At 44.9% G+C, this 19794-nt stretch overlaps 1 protein-coding gene across 2 annotated transcripts in view; it reads right to left on the bottom strand.

The window, feature by feature from the left end:
• Nucleotides 1-19794, bottom strand: part of TBC1D9B (TBC1 domain family member 9B) — a 28687-nt gene that overhangs the window by 7633 nt on the left and 1260 nt on the right. For both annotated transcript variants that reach the window (XM_069969151.1, XM_069969152.1), the window contains exons 2-15: nt 17108-17218; nt 15013-15131; nt 12278-12506; nt 11304-11562; nt 11023-11230; nt 10058-10288; nt 9315-9458; nt 6646-6796; nt 5455-5669; nt 5145-5262; nt 3647-3932; nt 2464-2593; nt 2267-2365; nt 1033-1101 (exon numbers count right to left, since the gene is read on the bottom strand). In XM_069969151.1, the coding sequence (XP_069825252.1) occupies nt 1033-1101; nt 2267-2365; nt 2464-2593; nt 3647-3932; nt 5145-5262; nt 5455-5669; nt 6646-6796; nt 9315-9458; nt 10058-10288; nt 11023-11230; nt 11304-11562; nt 12278-12506; nt 15013-15131; nt 17108-17218 (2369 nt within the window). The remainder of the gene's footprint in view (nt 1-1032; nt 1102-2266; nt 2366-2463; nt 2594-3646; nt 3933-5144; nt 5263-5454; nt 5670-6645; nt 6797-9314; nt 9459-10057; nt 10289-11022; nt 11231-11303; nt 11563-12277; nt 12507-15012; nt 15132-17107; nt 17219-19794) is intronic.

Raw genomic sequence — 19794 nt, 5'->3', positions numbered from 1 at the left:
TTTTGCCCTGCATAAAAATTGCTATTTGTCAGATTTACAGCTTCCTATCTAATTAGGGGGTGTGGACCAACACAGGAAGCAATGGACAGCACAAACAACCCACCTGTCGATCTTGCGCCCCCACCCCCACCCCCACCCCACCACCACCCCACCACCACCATTTACTAATAGGCTTAGTAAGTAGAAAGTTTGGGGGCATGTAATATAGCTCTTACATGCAGATTTTGACCTGTGGTCATAGCTACACTGACAATGGTGGGGTTTAACCATATCAATCTCTGCCCAAATTATTCAGAGGCTGAAACATCCATATAAAATAAAAGCATTTTGCCATATGGTGATTTGATTTTAACAGATTCTGCCAACTAAACACACACCATGGATGTAGCTGTTTTGGCCTTGTTGAGCAAAAACTGCTTTCATTTTAAAGTGTCACTATCATTTACATTTTTTTTTGCAGAAATCAATGATACGAGCGAGAAATCAATAGTACAGGCGGTTTTAAGAAACTTTGTAATTGGGTTTATTAGCCGAAAAATGCTTTTTTGAATGCAGATAATGGCATATTTGCCTAATAAACCCAATTACAACGTTTCTTAAAATCGCCTGTACTATTGATTTCTGCAAAAAAATTAAAACGACAGTGACACTTTAATGTGTGTTTGGCTGCATTCCTACACGCAGCAGAGACCTCACCAACACTTAATCGGTGGGAATATCGATGAATGCTCTGCTTTTAGTGACCACGTGGGGGCGTGGTTTCGGATGGATGCAATAACGCCATATGTGGGTTGGTGGCCTTTTCTTACTTCTAAGGCATCTTGTATATTGGTAATAATCTGTAGTTCATTCTAGTGTTAGAACAACTATACCCTAACAACTAGACCAATAGGGTTAACTGTACCATGTAGAAAAACATAACATCAACATCAGATGGTATTAAATCTATCATTATGGACAAATTAAATCACTGATGTATGGCACGACTAACAGTGCATGGACCAGAGATTAAATAACACAACACGCACTAACCTTGAACAGAACGTACATATCCTCCAGCTCTTCCATGGAGAAGCCAAGGTCAGTGGAAATGGCTCTCACCTAGCAGACAAGTATGAAAAGGAAATATGTTTAACATTAAAATTTGTTTAAAAAAAACAAACAAAAAAAAACAACTTTTGATAACACCTTCCCCTTTGATGGCGCAGATCTGAAGCTGCAGATTCAAAGCAAATCAATTCTGGGCCATCAAATCTGCTGAGGATCTGTGGCAGATCTGCTGCGGATCTGTTGCAGATCTGCTGCAGATTCAAATCTGCGCCATCAAATCTGCTGCAGATCCTGTACGTTTGAACGCACCATAAAGGGGTATTCCAGACAGGGAAAACTCTGATGTGTCAAATGTATAAATTCAAAGTAAAGCCCTTACTGATCCACTTATGCCTAAAGCCCCTTTCACACAGGTGAATATCAGCAAATGATGATAATTGGCCCATGTAAAAGTGTCAGTGATTACCCGCGGAGCAGAAAACAGGATATGTGCGGCCTGGCTGCTCGATTATTCTCGCCTGCAAACGAGTGCTGATTTTACTTACTGGCGCCCTTGCACAGCCCTATATTGGGCCGTGTAACTGGACCCTTAATAATACAGCCATTGTATTACCCTCTCTCTAATGCCCAGAAAAGAAGTGTGGATGTTTCCTATTCACACAACCCTGTCCTCTCATCCTCCGTGCAGTGTGAGCAGTACTCCCCCTCCTTCGAGGGACGATACACCAGTGTCTTGTCTCCTCTTCTTCCATCTCCAATCACCTTTTTTTTAAATAAATGCACAGAAGTGACCAAGGGATGAGTGGGGCTCAGGACGATAAACAACCCCCTTATGTAAAGTGCAGTGTGACATGTTGTCCCAAAATGGAGGGGGAGTACTGCTCACACTGCATAGAGCAGGGGTAAGGAACCTTGGCTCTCCAGCTGTTGCAAAACTACAAAGCTTTAGCTTTGTCTGTCCGGGCTTGATGGGAGTTGTAGTTCTGCAACAGCTGGAGAGCCAAGGTTCCCTGGCATAGAGAATGAGAGGAAAGAACTGTATAAACATAGAAAATCTCATCCAAGAGCTCAAGCATAAGTATATAGTATATTAGTAGGTGCTTTAGCAGTAGGCGTTTATCCCTTTTTTCCTGTTATACATCTATTAAATTGAACAACTAGTTAATAGCTAGGAAACCAATCTAACAGGTAAAATAAAACTTTTTATTTTTCTTACCACACTTCTCTTTGCTGAATCCTCTAAGGACTGTATCACCTTCAGTCTCTGCTTAAACCGCATCTGCTCAATGTCATCTGCTCTCAGGCTGCTAAACTTCTAGAAGCAGAAAAAGAGCAAAAGCCTGCGGTCATCAGAAGACGTGTGAATCCATCCCGATAGACACAGACTTAGCAGTCATCCTTCTTAGACGTTACCTCGTACGATGCCTTGATGAGGTCAAATATTTCCACCTCCACCGGAGGTTCATCCCCACTGGTGAGAAGGGCGTGCAGGTGAGGGATCGGAGGCGACACGCTTTGCTTGTTCACCACATTGTCAAGATATCTGATAAATAATTAAAGAAATGTAATAAGGTAAGTTAATTGTGCTGCAATGTAATAGGATTAATAATGTATCTCGATAATATGAAGAACAGGCCTATTCATCTGTGGTTTAAGCCCCTTCTCATAGACAAAAACATTAAAAGCAAAAAAAGGGGGTCCTGAAGGTCTACGAGGCTTATTCGGGTAAGACACTGGCGAACACACCTCAGGTCGTATTGCTGTCCCTGCTGCCAGGCTCGCTGGCGAGTCAAAAAAAAAGCATGCTGAGACACTTTCTGGCAGCGGCTCGCACAGTCATCCCGAGGCATTGGAAGACGGACCGCTCCCCCTCATTATCTGAGTGGTATAGCGAACTCACAAATATCCAAAGGGCGGAAGAGTTGGTGGCTGAGGCGCAGGATCGCTCTGGAAATTTCTCTCAGGTTTGGAACCCTTGGATTCTGTTCGTAAACTCTCCTACCTTTGCTAATCTGCTGTGTTGATTCTCATCTCCTGCCGGCTTAGGTGACGATTGGGAAAGGATCTTCTGCTACATTAATAACCCCCCCTCTTTCTGCCCCCCTCGGTACCCCCTTTCTCCTCTCCCTGCCCCCCTACCCTTCCTTTTCCTCGGTCTCGTTAAAGTGTGTTTGGTCTTAAGTACGTTTGTTTCACGTTTCGTCTTCAGCGTGTTGTCTTGTGTGTGTCCTCTTTTTCCCTAGCAAGGGGTCCAGGCTTTGGCTCGTTAGCTGGCGCTGTGAGCTCATGATATCTTTCGAGCGCTTTCTTTTTCCGGAGGCCTAGCTTTTGTTCAGACGAGGTGTGTGTTCATTTTTGTTTTTTTTCTTGTTCTCTACCTGGACTCACCATTTGTATCAAACTGACTGTTTTCTACATGTTTCTTATTCTTTAAGTCTTTGTATCTGCGCATAGCTTTTCTGTTTTCAGCTTGAATGTACTTTGTGTATACAATGCAGATTGTGTATGTATGTTTTAAAAATTTTGGAAAACCTTAATAAACTCAGAGTTAACATAAAAGCAAAAAAAGACAAAACAAAAACGTGATGAATCTTACCTCCCAAGAACAGTCATGGCTTCCCCTTCGTCATTGGAGTGTAACAGGCTTTCCATGTTGGCGTCGAGCACGGCCAGCGACAATTGTAGAATGAGTTTGATCCCTTCGAAGAAAAAGCAGTCGACCACTACCACCGCGCTCTCAAAGGGCATGACGCTAAGAAACAAGGTAAGGAACCAGGACAAAGAGATGGTGGAGATCACTCCTAGTTCCTGCATCTTCTCTGACAACAGCGGCAGGAACTCACGTGTCAACTCCTCAAACACACCCTGGTCCACTAAAGCTCCTGAAAATACAAAGATGAAGAACAGGTAACAGTGAGGCTACACTCACACATCCGTTGTTCTGTCCGCAGTTGCGGACAGAACATAGGACTAATGGTATTCAATGGCCCCGTTCACACGTCTGTACATGTGTATGGGGTCGCAAAAAAAAAGGACCTTCTGTAATGCGGACCGCATTTTGCGGCCAGGATCGCTATGGTAATGAAGTGGGAATGTAGTGCTCTGTGCTTCATGGAGCACTACAGATGCACATTCGTAGTGCGGGTCCGTGGTCGCGGGCTGCACTACGGGTGTGTGAATATAGCCTGAGGGAAGGTTCAGAACAGAGAATATGAGATTGAAATGTAATGCTGAACACTGGATGGCTATGTTCACATATGATAAGTAACCTGAGTTTTGGGTATACATGAGCATGGTAAGCCAATGCATGATGTAGCATTTCCATGCCAGGTCCATTCAGTCACGCATGAATGAACTGACTATGTTCACATCATACTTCTATTTTAAAGCACGTCCGCAACAGCTAAATATGTGTGCGCGCCATTTTGCTGCAATGCTGATGTATACAGGCTGCACTGGGAATGTGGCCTCTCTCTTAGAGTGTTCTGATGTAGATAGCAGGCAGTGAAGTACAGTTCCTCATTGTTTCTCTAGTAAACCATCATGATGCATAAAGTCACATTTAGATGTGGCGGATTTGTTGTGGTTTTTGCAAAAAATGTGCATACATACTGATACAAAGGTTATGCTCTGGGATCAGCCCTATCAACCAGTGATACTGGTTGAGATACTGGTTGATAATCACCCCTTGTATCAGGGCCCTTAGATTGTGCGGAGGAGCCCACCAGATAGAACAGTACAGACATATATAATATATAAGCCCATATGGTGCACTACACCTAACCATTATCTGCCTTCCTATAGAAATTCTAGCTATGTACATTATAATCCACCTTATGAATGGTGTTTGTGTGCTATAGGATCTCTGTCCTGAAAACCAATCTTCTCATAAATCAGCATATGTTCCCTAAGGGTGCCTTCACACACACCGGATACGCAGCAGATTTGATGGTGCAGATTTGATGCTGTGTTCAGTTATTTAGATCGGATGAGCTGCGGATCCGCAGCAGAAAATACGCTGTGATACGGTGTGTGTGAAGCTACCCTAAAGGAACATATACTTTATTATTTCAGAAAAACGTATATTCTCTTACCGACAACCCGAGTGTTGTAATAATCTGGAAGCATCCGCTCACACAAAGACACTAGGAGCCAAAATGCCTCTTCCTCATTACAGTAAAGAAGCAGAACAGAGGTCACTATATTCATAGCCTGCAGAGGGAACAGAAGAAGTTACTGACGACATAACTTTACTGCACACAGTAGTATATAACATGTAATAACGCATAAGGAAATAAATGTCTGTGCAGTGATTGATGGGAATATAAAAGTTGTTTTATGACTTTATTGCAGACAGTACATATATATTGTAAATGTGTTCACTAAAACTACTAAGAGTCCTACCTGGCAGTACCCAATATTCGGGTTGCGGAAAGCATATGCCGTCAGCACACGGCGTAATGCAGCTATTCCAAGTTCATTCTGAAATGCAGGGTGCTCGGGCATGGAGCGATGGAGGTCACGCTCTATCTCATCTGTCGCCAGATTGCATTGTCCGGTGGATTTTTCAACCAGGTCGGCATAATAGCCGGGGTGGGTTGCCATCTCATTTAAAGCTCCTAAAAGCGAAGGAGGAAATATAAAATTGGGATAAAGTAATCGCAAACAAGCGGGCGTCATCGGGTTATACCAGATCAAAATGGGGAATATGTACCTGATACCTGTGTCATGGTATCAGATAATATCACCAAATGCATCTTTATACATATTGTCATGTGTAAAGGTGAGATAATCTACAGCAGGGATGGGGAACCTTTGGCCCTCCAGCTGTTGCAAAACTACAATTCCCATCATGCCTGGAAAGCCATGATGGGAATTGTAGTTTTGCAACACTTGAAGGGTCGAAGGTTCCCCATCCCTGGTCTACAGGGTGAATGACATATCTAAGTACCCCAGCAAGTCATGGGTGATTGGGCCTATCTTCTTGGCTATACCTGGAATATGGACGCTATTGTGAAAGACCATATAGTGGATCAAGTGCAAGTTTTCCAATGGGAAGTGGTCAGGTAGCAGATTTGCAGCTTGTAGTTCAAAGGTTATCACTAGAGATGAGCGAATCGCTGATCTCAAGAGAGCAAAGTGATCCGTTAGATCAGTGCTCGGCTCATCAAGCCCACCGGCTTTCAGCGCTGCTCCGCTCCAGTTGGATCCAATTCTGGGAAACTGGAAGAAGTTTCCCAGGATTGGATCCAGCTTTTCCCAGTATCCTGGGAGAAGTGGCAGGAAGAAAAGCAGCGCTGAAAGCCGGTGGGCTTGATGAGCGGAGCACTGATCTAACAGACTGGTTCGCTTCATTGAGATCAGTGATTGGCTCATCTCTAGTTATCACAATATACAATAGGTTCAGTTCAATAGCCACTGGAATAGGGGCTCCCTATTCTTGGCAATTGTCTTATATTTTTAAAAGGAGAAAGTGCAGGACTAATAGGTAACAGGGGACTCGTTTTTTCCCCCCGTTCCATAATCAATTCTCTCAATCCCATCTTCTCTTCCTTGAATCCACCAGTTCATAGTGTTGTTAAGGTTATAGCTGACCTGAGAAGAGGAGCCAGAGTTCTCCGCGCAGGTTCTCCGGGATGCCTTTCAGCACCAGCTCACGGGTCTTGGACGTTCGATACATGCACATCCCCCGGCCATATTCAAAGAAGTGAATGTTCCAGGACTCTTCTTTCATTTTCTCCTTGGCCTACAGAGAGTAATATAAATGATATCTGTGTAACGAAAATGTAAAACCAACATACGACCATTTGTGTTTGGTTCTTCTATTTATACGAGATTGCTAAAACCAGCCATGGCAAAAGTATTTATTGGCTGAGACTGCCATCAATTACTAGATATAGCTGGCAGAAATGCGTCACTCACCAGCACACCACAATCTGACCTGTTGAACAAGATGGGCTCCATTGTAAAGGTCCTTTTACACGGCTGTGTACGAATGTAAACGAGAGCCAATCAGTGAGAATGGCACTTTTTTGCGGTGCCTCACCTCCCTCCACCCCTCCCCTCTCCATAGAGAACCATGAAGACAGGGGAAAGAGCTTCAAACTGCTTTTTCATGATAAAAATGCTTTTTTTAGCTTATAAACCCAATTACAAAGTTTCTTAACCCTTTGAGGACCAGGCCCAAAATGACCCAGTGGACCGCGCAAATTTTGATCTTTCGTTTTCGTTTTTCCCTCCTCCCCTTCTAAAAGCTCTAGCACTTTCAGTTTTCTATCTACAAGCCATGTAAGTGCTTGTTTTTTACAGGAATAGTTGTACTGTGTAATGGCGTCATTCATTTTACCATCACATGTATGACGGAATTCCAAAATTATTATTTATGAAGATATAAATAGGTGAAATCGTAAAAATAGAATGCAATATGGTAACGTTTGGGGGGTTCCTGTGTCTACGTAATACACTATATGGTAACAGCGACATGATACTATTATTCTATAGGTCAGTCCGAACACAACCATATGCAGGTTACACAGATTCTCTAATGTTATATATATATTTTTTTTAATAAAATCCTTTTTTTTGGCAATTATTAATAAAATGGGCCTATTGTGACACTTATAACGGTTTTAGTTTTTCACCTATGGGGCTGTATGAGATGTAATTTTTTCCGCCATGATCTCTAGTTTTTATTAATGCCATATTTGTGAAGATCGGACGTTTTGATCACTTTTTATTGATTTTTTTTTAATATATAATATAACATAAAATCGGTAATCCGCGCACTTTTTTCCCTCTTTTCGTCTACGCCGTTTGCAATGACGCTTGTTATATTTTAATAGATCGGACAATTACGCACGCTACGGTATATTATATGTTTATCTATTTATTTATTTATATATATTTTATTTATATAATGGGATAGAGGGGTGATTTCAGCTTTAAGGCCCCGTTCCCACTGAGGAAAGGTAGCGGAATTCCGCGACTGAATTGTCCGCCGCGGAATGCCGTTAGCCTCCCGCTCATAATAGGAGTCTATGGGAGGCGCGCGCTGCTGCCCTGTCCGCGCTGAAGAATGAACATGTTCATTCTTCAGCGCGTACAGAGCAGGAGCGCGCGCCTCCCATTATGAGCGGGAGGCTAACGGCATTCCGCGGCGGACAATTCCGTCGCGGAATTCCGCTACCTTTCCTCAGTGGGAACGGGGCCTTATTGGGGCAGGGGCTTTGGGGTAGTGTAATAGTGTTTTGAGCTTTTTTTTTTTTTTACGCATTTGAAGTCCCTTTAGGGGACTTTTACATACAGTACTTTGATTGCTCACACTGTACAACGCTATGCCATAGGCATAGCATTGATCAGTGTTATCGGCGATCTGCTCATTGAGCCTGCCTGTGCAGGCTCAGTGTAGCAGATCGCCGATCGGACCGCACGGAGGCAGGTGAGAGACCTCCCGCGGTCCGTTTCAACACTGTGGGGGTCCCGATCGGTAAGTGACAGGGGACTCCCCCTGTCACTTACACTTAAACGGCATTTAAGGAGTTAATGACATGCGGCAGCGCGATAGCTGCAGCGTGTCATTACCAGTGAGGTCCCGGCTGCTCACTGCAGCCGGCCCCCACCTCCTATGAAGCGCGCTCCGCTCCGGAACGCGTTTCATAGCCGGAGAACCACCCAGGACGTACAGTTATGTCCAGGGTCGTCTGGTGACAGACTTCCATGACGTAACTTTACATCCAGGGTCGTCTAGGGGTTAAAATCGCCTGTACTATTAATTTCTGCAAAAAAAAAGTAAACGACAGTGACACTGTTATAGTAGCAGTTATAGCTTAAAGGGACTTTTTTATCTTGTAAAATAATAGCATATCTCTAGGATATAGCTTCATTGTATGATCAGTGACATCCGAGCAGGGAATGAGGGGGCTGTACCAGCAGGTTTATTTATCTCCGCAATACCTTCATTCTAAGGATTGGTGGAAGTTTCAGGTAATTATAACGTGATGACGTATCCCAGCAGTATGCCCTCACTTTATAACATGGGAATAGCCCATCAGGGTACATTTATACATACCATGTTCAATTACTTCGTTACACAGCATCACATTAACCACAAACTAGGTACACGCACATTTAAAGGGGTAGTCTAAGTATAATTACTTCATTCAATATTACAGTCGATAAAAGGGTTGATATCCAGACTGATAGCCTTTGCAGATAAAAAAGTTATTAATATTTCACTAAACCCAACAAGTACAAGTGTCTATTACCCATTTTGAACCAAGCTCTTCACTGGCTTCTCTCGGGAAGAGTTTCAGGAGCCCATGAGAGGCTGTGGGAGCGTCTGTATTGTTAAGCTTCTGAGGATTGCTGGGTCCATCACCTGTCGGGCTGCTGGGAACAAGCCTTGGTGCCTATCAGAAAGACAGGGTGACAACACATACAATATGAGCCATATATATTTATATATATATATATACATATATTTATACACACACACAAAGTCACAGTCAAACATAAGTAATGTATAAGTCTGCTGGACAGGCACTGCTCCTAACCTGGCATTGACCTGAAACCAGGAGACAATGTATTCGCGTTGTCCATTATCCACGGGGTCATCTATTTATAGTGTGCTAAATCCATTGTATCCCTGTACAAACAATACTCTCCTTTACCTTAGTGATATCTGATCTATGTACTTCTGATATGTCCACATTGCAGCAGAACACTGTGATATTCACACTTATTAAAGGGGTTATCCAGGATTAGAAACAAAGATGGCTGCGTTCTTCTGGAAACAGTGCCACTCTTGTCCTCAGTTTGGAAGTGGTATTGGACTTTAGTTCCATTGAAGTGAATAGAGTAGAGTTGTAATACCACACAACCTGGAGGACGTGGGTGGCACGGTTTAAAAAAATAAATAAATAAATAAAACAGCAATGTTTTTCTAATCCTGGATAAGCCCTTTAATAGATAGAGGCTTCACATGGTAATAAGCAGCAGAGATCTGCACCTCATATATGCTGTTCCCACTGCTTGCTTTCCTCACAACGACCCGCTGGTCCCCACCGTTGTCTCCTCCGGCCCTCTGCAATGATGTCTTCTGCAGGAAATCTGAAATGCGCTGAACCAGAAAGTTCCTGTCTTTAAGATTGGCGAACAGAAAAGTCATTTTCCCTTTGGTGCTGATGGACAATGGGCTGGGAAGCACGCTGGAACTATCGGCCTTCTCCACTATGGTTACCTGCAGTTCAGACAGAGGGCCCATTAGAAACCAGTAAATCACTTTTATGCTGGTGTTAAATCAGTTTTATGTATACAGCTCCTATGGAGATCTATGTGCGGCAAGTTACTAAGTGGTTACAGACTGCAAACAAAATCATTTTATCATCGGATCACGCGTGTAACATACACATAACAGGCAGGTAATTGTGGGGCTGACTATGACTATTCTGCTGTTTAGAACAAGAAAATCTTTTTATTCATAACTATGGCATAAATTATTTTTTGTAGTGTCACAGAGTTGGGCTAATGCACACAGCGACATCATGGTATAAAAATAATGCACACAGTGACATAGCATAGAAATAATGCACACCATGATATCACTGATGAATAGTTGACACTGTAATGTAACAGTAGTGGGATAATGCACAGAGTGATATCACAGTATACATAAAAGGCACCCTTTAAAGTACTAGTAGAATATTGTTCACAGGTCCTCATACACTTTGTATTTCTGTTAGCCATACTAGGTTCAGCCATAAGTTTAAGGTGTTATATGGGGCTATCTTGACCAACCACAGTTAGATGATGTGGGTGGAGATAGGAGTCAGGTGAAAATCACTGCACGACCCCTTTGTTCTAGGAAAGATAAGCCATGGTCAGAGCTCTCTGGCTGGGGCCTATCCCTCCCCTCCCCTCCCCATAGAGAACACAGGAACGCTTAGTCGTGCTGACTACTAAAGCCACGCTTACCTCCCGGAGGGGTATTATTAGGTGACAGGCCTCCTCCTCCTTGCTGGCAAAGCAGATGTAGTTGTTGGAAACAAACATTTGACCAGGGATATGCATCTTCGCAAATGGCGTCCACAATGTACAATCTGTGTGTCCGTCCAGCCTCTCGTCTTTAGGAAGTCGGAATGTGGCGCGATACTGTTCATTCTTTGCCCGTGCATCCAGGTCTCTAAAAGCGAACAAGAATTTAGAAGGCAAGGTAACGTATAGGTACAGTATACAATCACGGTTATCATACACACCGCTTCAGGGCAGAGATGTTCTTGAGAGGTCGTGTAGGCTTGGGCAGGTTACGGTCCTCAGAGAAGCCTTCATTGTCCAGGAGTTGTCTCATTGCGATGTTGGCCAGCTGTTCCATGAGCTTAAAGGTCTCGCTGATGTTGAGGAACATGGAGAAGAAGTATTCACTATCCCGGGTGCTGACCTTGATACATTCCGGGAAAAGCAGCGTTGCGTTCTTCTCTAGCTGAGTCACATCCAGCCACTGGATTATCAAAGTCACTAGGGGGCGCACAAAACAGATGACAACCACAGTGGGTCACTACTGATTCTTATTGCTCCTATAGCGTAAACTGAGCATCAAGAAAGTTATATATAAGGGCCCTTTAAATCCCAATCCAAAGTTATCAAACTCCTGTTAATCCAGAGCTGCACAAAGACAATGGAAGACTGAATAAAAGCTGGCTGATGAACTGGAACTAAGCCTCTTGGGTGGAGGCCAACAACTGACTATATGATGTAGAGGACTTTAAGGGGTTAACTCAAAATTAAAAAAAAAGAAGTGTTTTTTTTTTTCCTGTGTAGTCCCCTTTTAAGTTGTCACATATATATATATGAGGAGTAGCACTATTTCTGGCTATCATATAACTTTTATATGGCATTTATCACCAGCTTTCCCCTATTTAGTTGTCAGTTTTCCGAGGGCAGAGACTAGCTACTATAATGTCTTCCATACGCAGCACACATAAGGAGGGGATCCCTATATGTCTTACACTCAGAAGCAGCAGCAGCATGGAGGACATTACACAGTAGTAAAGAACAGTGTTGCTATGAATGCAGTGTTAGGGTGAGAGAGCACACTTACTAGAAGCAGCATCTTTATGTGTCTTTGCCTCTCTCTCTCTGCAGCTGACTATAATACTATAATACTATAATAAGCTGCCAAGGTGCTTCACTAAATGAGCCCAAACTATTAGAGAACTGGCGCATGTCTCACCTTCTTTCCCCAACAAAAAGGAATAGAAGCAGAGGTGGTTGACAGTCAGGTAGAGCCATCCTTGTCGAGGGACCCGTCCCTTCCAGTAGCTGCAGGAGTAGTAATTCACCAGCTTCTCCACCTCCGGCATCCCAAACTGCTTCCGCATCTTCAGCTCAGCTTCCTTGAACTTCCCAGGGTCCTCTTCATCCTTGGGCAGAAGGCTTTTGTTCTCCTCCGCAATGATTCCCTTTCATAACAAAAAATAAAACATTAAGATATACCCGCACATATATATTTATTATTATTACATTTTTTCTCTAAGGCACCTTTAGGGGCACTGGTATTGCAGCTGAATTAATGTGGGTGTGACTGATCTGTAATACCACACACAACCTTTGCATATGAGTGGCGCTGTTTTTAAAAGAAAGTAGACAAGTTTTCTAATTCTTGTCTACCCTTTTAAGTCAGTGATATAATAGATGTCATAGAACAGGGATGGGGAACCTTCGGCCCTCCAGCTGTTGCAAAACTACAATTCCCATAAACCCTGAACATGCTTCAGTTATCTCAACGTGATGGGAGTTGTAGCTTTGCAACAGCTGGATGACCATTCTTCTAACCTTGGTGGAGCTTGCACTGCAGTAGCCCAGTACAATAATTCCACAATAACAGTAAATTCCATTTATAGATGGATTCCGAAAACACACACCTATATACGCCATAGGCTATAGCAATGATCATGCGTTGCATACATATTAGGGATTTCTCTGAATTCTGGCCACATAATTAAAAAACAAACAACAAATAGGTTTTTAGTAAAATATATGATATTTTTCACTTGAACGCTTTTCTTGATTTCGAGATGACAAAACTCGGGGAAATTCAATCACCGGCAAACCACAGGCCCATAGGGAGATCAGTCAAGAGTGCTGTGGTTTCCTACATCCCATCCCCCCCATTTTATTCATGTAAAAAAAACAGGAAATGCACCAAAAGCATTAACAATGCAAGAAAATCTTCCATAGAGGAGATAATATTATGTGCAGAATCCCTTATTATATTGCAGCCTCCAAATACAGGCAGTCAGTTATTGTATGTACATACAAATCATATACATGACCTACATCTAGATGGACTCCCTATGTAAGTCTATGGAGCCATCCAGGTCGTCTCTATGCTCGGTCTACTGATCGATAAAAATTATTTGAAATGTAATAAGTTTTTATTATTGACAGGTACTCCTTAAAATACAGGCCATGCCCTAATGGTACGTTAACACAGAGAGATTTATCTGATGGATTACTGAAGCCAAAGCCAGGAATGGATTTGAAAAGAGGAGGGGTCTCAGTCTTTCCTTTCTGACCAGTTCTCAGTTTACAGTCTGGCTTTGGCTTTAAAGATCAGTCAGAACTAAGGATTAAAGGGAACCTGTTACCCCCCGTGCCGGGGTGACAGGCTCCCGACCCCCCGTTAGAGCCCCCTATACTTACCTAATCCCGCCGGGTCCCGCTTCTGGAGATGGTCGGGTGATGAAGATCTCAGCCGCTGCAGCCCGGCGTGCGCGCTGAGAGATGAGTCCAACACCCATAGAGAATGACGGGAGAGTCCAGCGCTTCGTCATTCTCTATGAGCGTTGGACTCATCTCTCAGCGCGCGCGCCGGGCTGCAGCGGCTGAGATCTTCATCACCCGACCATCTCCAGAAGCGCTGTTCTCCCTAGGGTAAAACTGACTTGTTAAACATGTTCCTCAAGTTAGTACAATTACGACGATAGGTAACTTGCATATTTTTCACTTTTTGCGAGATCGGGAATGTGATAATTTAATAGTTCAGGCGATTACGCAGGCGGCGATACAAAATGTTTATTTATTTTTATTTATAAAATGGCAAAAGGGTGATTAAAACTTATTAGGGGAGGGGATTATTTATTAATAAAAAAATATTTACACACATACTGGAAAGTCCCCCTGGGGTTAGGGTTATTGCCCCTGGGGGACTTCTAGTATCACTACACTGATCTATACTGCATAGATCCATGAGATCTGTGATCTATTGCTTTCGGCTGCTGCAGCCGAGAGCAAAAGAATACCGAGCCGGGATCCGTGCCATTACGGCACAGACCCCGGGCCGGCTCAGATGTGGTGATCGCTCCTCCGCGTTGCGGGAGTGGGGCGATCCCCCCACTAATGGGAAACTTTGACAGCTACATCTAAATGCCTAATTAGCAGGCACAGCGATCAGACTGTGCCCGCTAATAGCCGCGGTCCTGGGCTGCATATAGCACCCGGGATAACGGCGGTTCAGAGCGGGGTCACCTCTCCGTTCTTCCTCTAAGGGAACTGCCGCAAAGTTTAACGTATCTGCTACCTAGGTCAGGACAACTCCTTTAAACACCCTCTTGAATCTGACTCATGATATCCGCACACATATCTGCATTTATTGTATGTGTAGTCATGTGTAGCCATGTAGTCATGACCGAGGGTAGCGGTATGTGTTCTCTCCTTCCCCGCGCCTATTTAGGGCTGTCAGCTGTTTTGCTGGCGTATACGCTAGTAATATGGGAGAGATACTAAACCTAATGCAGTTTGCTGGTACAGGAAATATCAGATTGCTGTTAAATTCAATTTGTAAAGAGAGTTCTCTCTGATGTCAGGCGGGACAAGCTCTCAACGAAAGAGCTACAGAAATGTACTCAGCGCCAAAGCTATCCACACGTGAGGCTCAATCTCTATACATAGTCCTGGCATTATTACATGGATTTTCCCTTTGACAAAGGTCGTGATGTCGTCCTCGTTTTCGAAGATGGAAAGAGTCTGCAGGAGGTTGCTCTCCAGCCATTCCCAGTGCTCGGTGATCTCTTTGCGTGAAGATCCTGGAATGAGAAATATACGGCCGGCGATCAATTCACAATCTGACCTTTCATACGGACACATTTTACGATCAGTTATTGAGCGTTCTCGAGAGAAACTATAAAACACCAGCAGCCAATGGGCGTAAGGCTCCCTGTGTTATAATGAACCTATGCAACTGGCTGCAACTGAGTTTATGTGAAGGTCAGTTAAGTACAGCTTGGTGTTGCTGCTACAGTATCTCTACTATTATGTGGTTGTGCCCCCTTGGCCCTGTGAATTACATAGAAATAAATATATATATATATATATATATATATATATATATTTAAAGGGACAAGCGTGTCAGTACAGTAGTGCAAATATAATATATAGTTAAAACATTGTCTGTATATACAGAATGTGCACAGAATATGGGAATGAGGCCTTAGGGCTCGATTACAGGGAACGATAATCGGCCCATCAACGGCTGATCGTGTCTTTTGGTCCTGACCTAAAATCGTTGCTCGCCGACTACGCATCGCTACGTGTAAAAATATCAACTGTATACATTACCTCTACACGCTCCCTGTGTTCTTTGCTTCCCAGAGCCGCCTCTGTAGCTTCAGAGAGGTCTCTGGGCTGACAGGCTACTCAGCCAATCACAGGCTGCAGCGGTCCCGGCCAGTGATTGCCTGAGCGGCCTGTCAGTCCAAAGACCGCTCTGAAGCTACAGAGGCGGCTCTGGGAAGCAAACAGAGAGCAAAAGAGCACCAGGGAGCGCGGAGAGGTAAAATATTAATCGTTTAGGGCAAGGGCCTCATGGACATCGCTAACTATGTCCGTGCAGCCCTTGCTAAGCGATTATCGATCAGTGTAATAGGCCCAGTAAAGAAGTGCTTATTTACATTATTGATCGGGCCGCCTAATAGGACTCTTAAAGTGCGAACACTGCCTTGAAGCAGAACTCCCACCACTTCCATATAGATGAGTGTTGAACCACCTCCAAACATTATAAATCTCTCTGGCTACTGCTGCTGGTTTTCCAAGCTTGGAAAATCGTGTCCACTTTCTTCCAGAAATAGCACCACTTTTGTCTTCAGTTTGGGTGTGAGATTTACAGCGCAGTTCTAGTAAAGTGAATGGAGCTGAATTGTAATACCACACACAACTTGGGGACAGGGGAAGTGCTGTTTGTGCAAGAAAGTAGTTGTGTTTTCTCTTATCCTGGATAACCCCTTTAATATATAAGTGGGGGGAAGCATCATGGCATTTGTCCCCATTGCATTCCACAACACCTCCTACTCAAAGCCATGGTTAGGATATAGAAGTCGTAGGGTATACCACCTATATGCTGACTTTAATAACAGGAGACAGAAAATGGGCAGTGATGTAGAAGGAGATTTAAAGGGATTTATTTTTTAAGTGCACATAGGTAGGGAAAAAAACTAACCCTTGTAGTAGCTCCTCTGCTTGATGCCGCTCAGGATTTCTCTCCTTAAAGGGCTATTCCGCTCAAACATAACTTTTCATATGTTGCTTAGAAGGGAGGAAGGGTAGATATAGAGAAAAGCTCACACACAGTTTCTTGTGTCTTCAGCAGAAAGCAGCAGCTAAGAACTGAGGGAAGGAGACTGAATGGATAATAACAAGTATGGAAGGAATTGTTAGTCTCACCATGGGCAGCAACATATCAAAAGTTATGTTTCAGTGGAATACCCCTTCCTCCGGAGACGGCTAATGTAAACAAGTCCCTATATGCAAATCTGAAATTCTGGGAGGGATAATGACAGTGACCTCATATTAACCCTCATTGCAATACAAAGAAGCTACAAAGTTGCAGATACAGCCTGCCAGGGACTACTTTATATCAGCCGACTTGGAAGGAAGTGGGAAGGAGGGGAGACAGAGAGACTTTTGTGTCTTCAGCAGAAAGCAGCAGCTCAGAACTGGGGAAAGGAGACTGAATAGAGACTCAATAAATAGTTTTAACTTTGCAGAGTTTTTCCCTTAAACCTACCACAGGCCACTGTCCAATAGATCTGTGATTCCTGGGTCTGGTGCAATATCCGATACGGAGCCACCCGGGCGCTGGAGTCCAGCACCACATCTAGCGTCCCCACTAACAAACCTGGAGAAGAAAGGAGGAAACGGTGAGAACAACCAACACGGGGTCGAGTTATCTGTGACTGTCACATGGATGGATTGTGCAAGGCCCGGACATGTGACTACCCACTAACTAAAGACAATACACTGAAAATGACTCACAAAGGTCACACACCAACCTAATATACACCCAAGTATAACAGATTTACAAGCCGCTCTCTACAGTATATGACTTCTCTTTAACCCCATATGGGTGCAGTCAGTTTAAAAAGGCTCGCCGTCATGAAACAGCGCCACATCTGTCCATGGGTTGTGCCTGGTATTGCAGTTCAGGTGGGCAAGCTTACTCTAAGACAGCAGCCATGCAACAAAGCTGGCACGAGCGGAGATGTGCGGATGAGATGAAGAATCCAATGTGAGGGGATGCGGCTGCAGACAGGGGGCGCCACCTGCACTGCCGTCACACATGTGTAATAACGTACAGCAGGGTGTGCACAGTATTTACTGTAAATAGAGGAGGGATGGGATCTGTATACTGTGCACACTCACATGACCCGTCCCTCACACTATTGCTAGTGCACAGGATGGAGATCTGAGTCCTGATCCCAGTTATGTCACAACCAGATTGCGTCTAATACCTGATGGCTGCGACCATGTGACCTCCAGTGTAATGTTTACAAAGCAGAGATACATGTCTCCTCCTACTACTGTATATACTGTATACCAGGGGCAACTGACCCTGTCTCTGTGTATACACTATGCCTGAGCACAACTCCCAATGTCTGTATAGGGCTGCCAGTGCCTGTATATACCGGGGCAGGGCCACCATCGTCTGTATATACCGGGGGCAGGGCTGCCAGTGCCTGTATATATCGGGGCAGGGCCACCATCGTCTGTATATACCGGGGCAGGGCTCCCAGGGTCTGTATATACCAGGGCAGGGCTGCCAGTGTCTGTATATACCGGGGGCAGGGCTGCCAGTGTCTGTATATACCGGGGGCAGGGCTCCCAGTGTCTGTATATACCGGGGGCAGGGCTCCCAGTGTCTGTATATACTGGGGGCAGGGCTCCCAGTGTCTGTATATACCGGGGGCAGGGCTCCCAGTGTCTGTATATACCGGGGGCAGGGCTCCCAGTGTCTGTATATACCGGGGGCAGGGCTCCCAGTGTCTGTATATACCGGGGGCAGGGCTCCCAGTGTCTGTATATACCGGGGGCAGGGCTCCCAGTGTCTGTATATACCGGGGGCAGGGCTCCCAGTGTCTGTATATACCGGGGGCAGGGCTCCCAGTGTCTGTATATACCGGGGGCAGGGCTCCCAGTGTCTGTATATACCGGGGGCAGGGCTCCCAGTGTCTGTATATAGCAGGATAGGGCTCCTGTGTCTGTATATATATATGGGGGGGGGGGGGTACTGCTCCTGTGTCTGTATATGTACGGGGGGGGGGGGGGGGGGGGTACTGCTCCTCCTGTGTCTGTATATATATGGGGGGGGGGGTACTGCTCCTCCTGTGTCTGTATATATATGGGGGGGGGTACTGCTCCTCCTGTGTCTGTATATATATGGGGGGGGGGGTACTGCTCCTGTGTCTGTATATATATATATATATATATATATATATATATATATATGGGGGGCAGTACTGCTCCTCCTGTGTCTGTGTATATATGGGGGGGGGGGGTACTGCTCCTGTGTCTGTATACATGGGAAGGGGGGGTACAGCTCCTCCTGTGTCTGTGTATATATGGGGGGGGGGGTACTGCTCCTGTGTCTGTATACATATATATGGGGGGGGGGGGGGGTACTGCTCCTCCTGTGTCTGTGTATATATATATGGGGGGGGGGTACTGCTCCTCCTGTGTCTGTATATATATATGGGGGGGGGGGGGGGGTACCGCTCCACCTGTGTCTGTATATATATATATATATATATATATATATGGGGGGGGGGGTACTGCTCCACCTGTGTCTGTATATATATGGGGGGGGGGTACTGCTCCTCCTGTGTCTGTATATATATGGGGGGGGGGGTACTGCTCCTCCTGTGTCTGTATATATATATATATGGGGGGGGTACTGCTCCTCCTGTGTCTGTATATATATATATATGGGGGGGGGGGGGGTACTGCTCCTCCTGTGTCTGTATATATATATGGGGGGGGGGGGGGTACTGCTCCTGTGTCTGTATACATGGGGGGGGGGGGTACTGCTCCTCCTGTGTCTGTGTATATATGGGGGGGGGGGGTACTGCTCCTGTGTCTGTATACATAGGGGGGGGGGGTACTGCTCCTCCTGTGTCTGTGTATATATATATGGGGGGGGGGTACTGCTCCTCCTGTGTCTGTATATATATGGGGGGGGGGGGTACTGCTCCTCCTGTGTCTGTATATATATATATGGGGGGGGGGTACTGATCCTCCTGTGTCTGTATATATATATGGGGGGGGGGTACTGCTCCTCCTGAGTCTGTATATATATATGGGGGGGGGGGGGGTACTGCTCCTCCTGTGTCTGTGTATATATGGGGGGGGGGTACTGCTCCTGTGTCTGTATACATAGGGGGGGGGGGTACTGCTCCTCCTGTGTCTGTGTATATATAT

The sequence above is a fragment of the Dendropsophus ebraccatus genome, chromosome 1, assembly GCF_027789765.1.
Source record: "Dendropsophus ebraccatus isolate aDenEbr1 chromosome 1, aDenEbr1.pat, whole genome shotgun sequence".
Lineage (NCBI taxonomy): Eukaryota > Metazoa > Chordata > Amphibia > Anura > Hylidae > Dendropsophus > Dendropsophus ebraccatus.
Note: the sequence above shows the minus strand (reverse complement) of the source record. Positions and strands in the feature narration are given on the sequence as shown.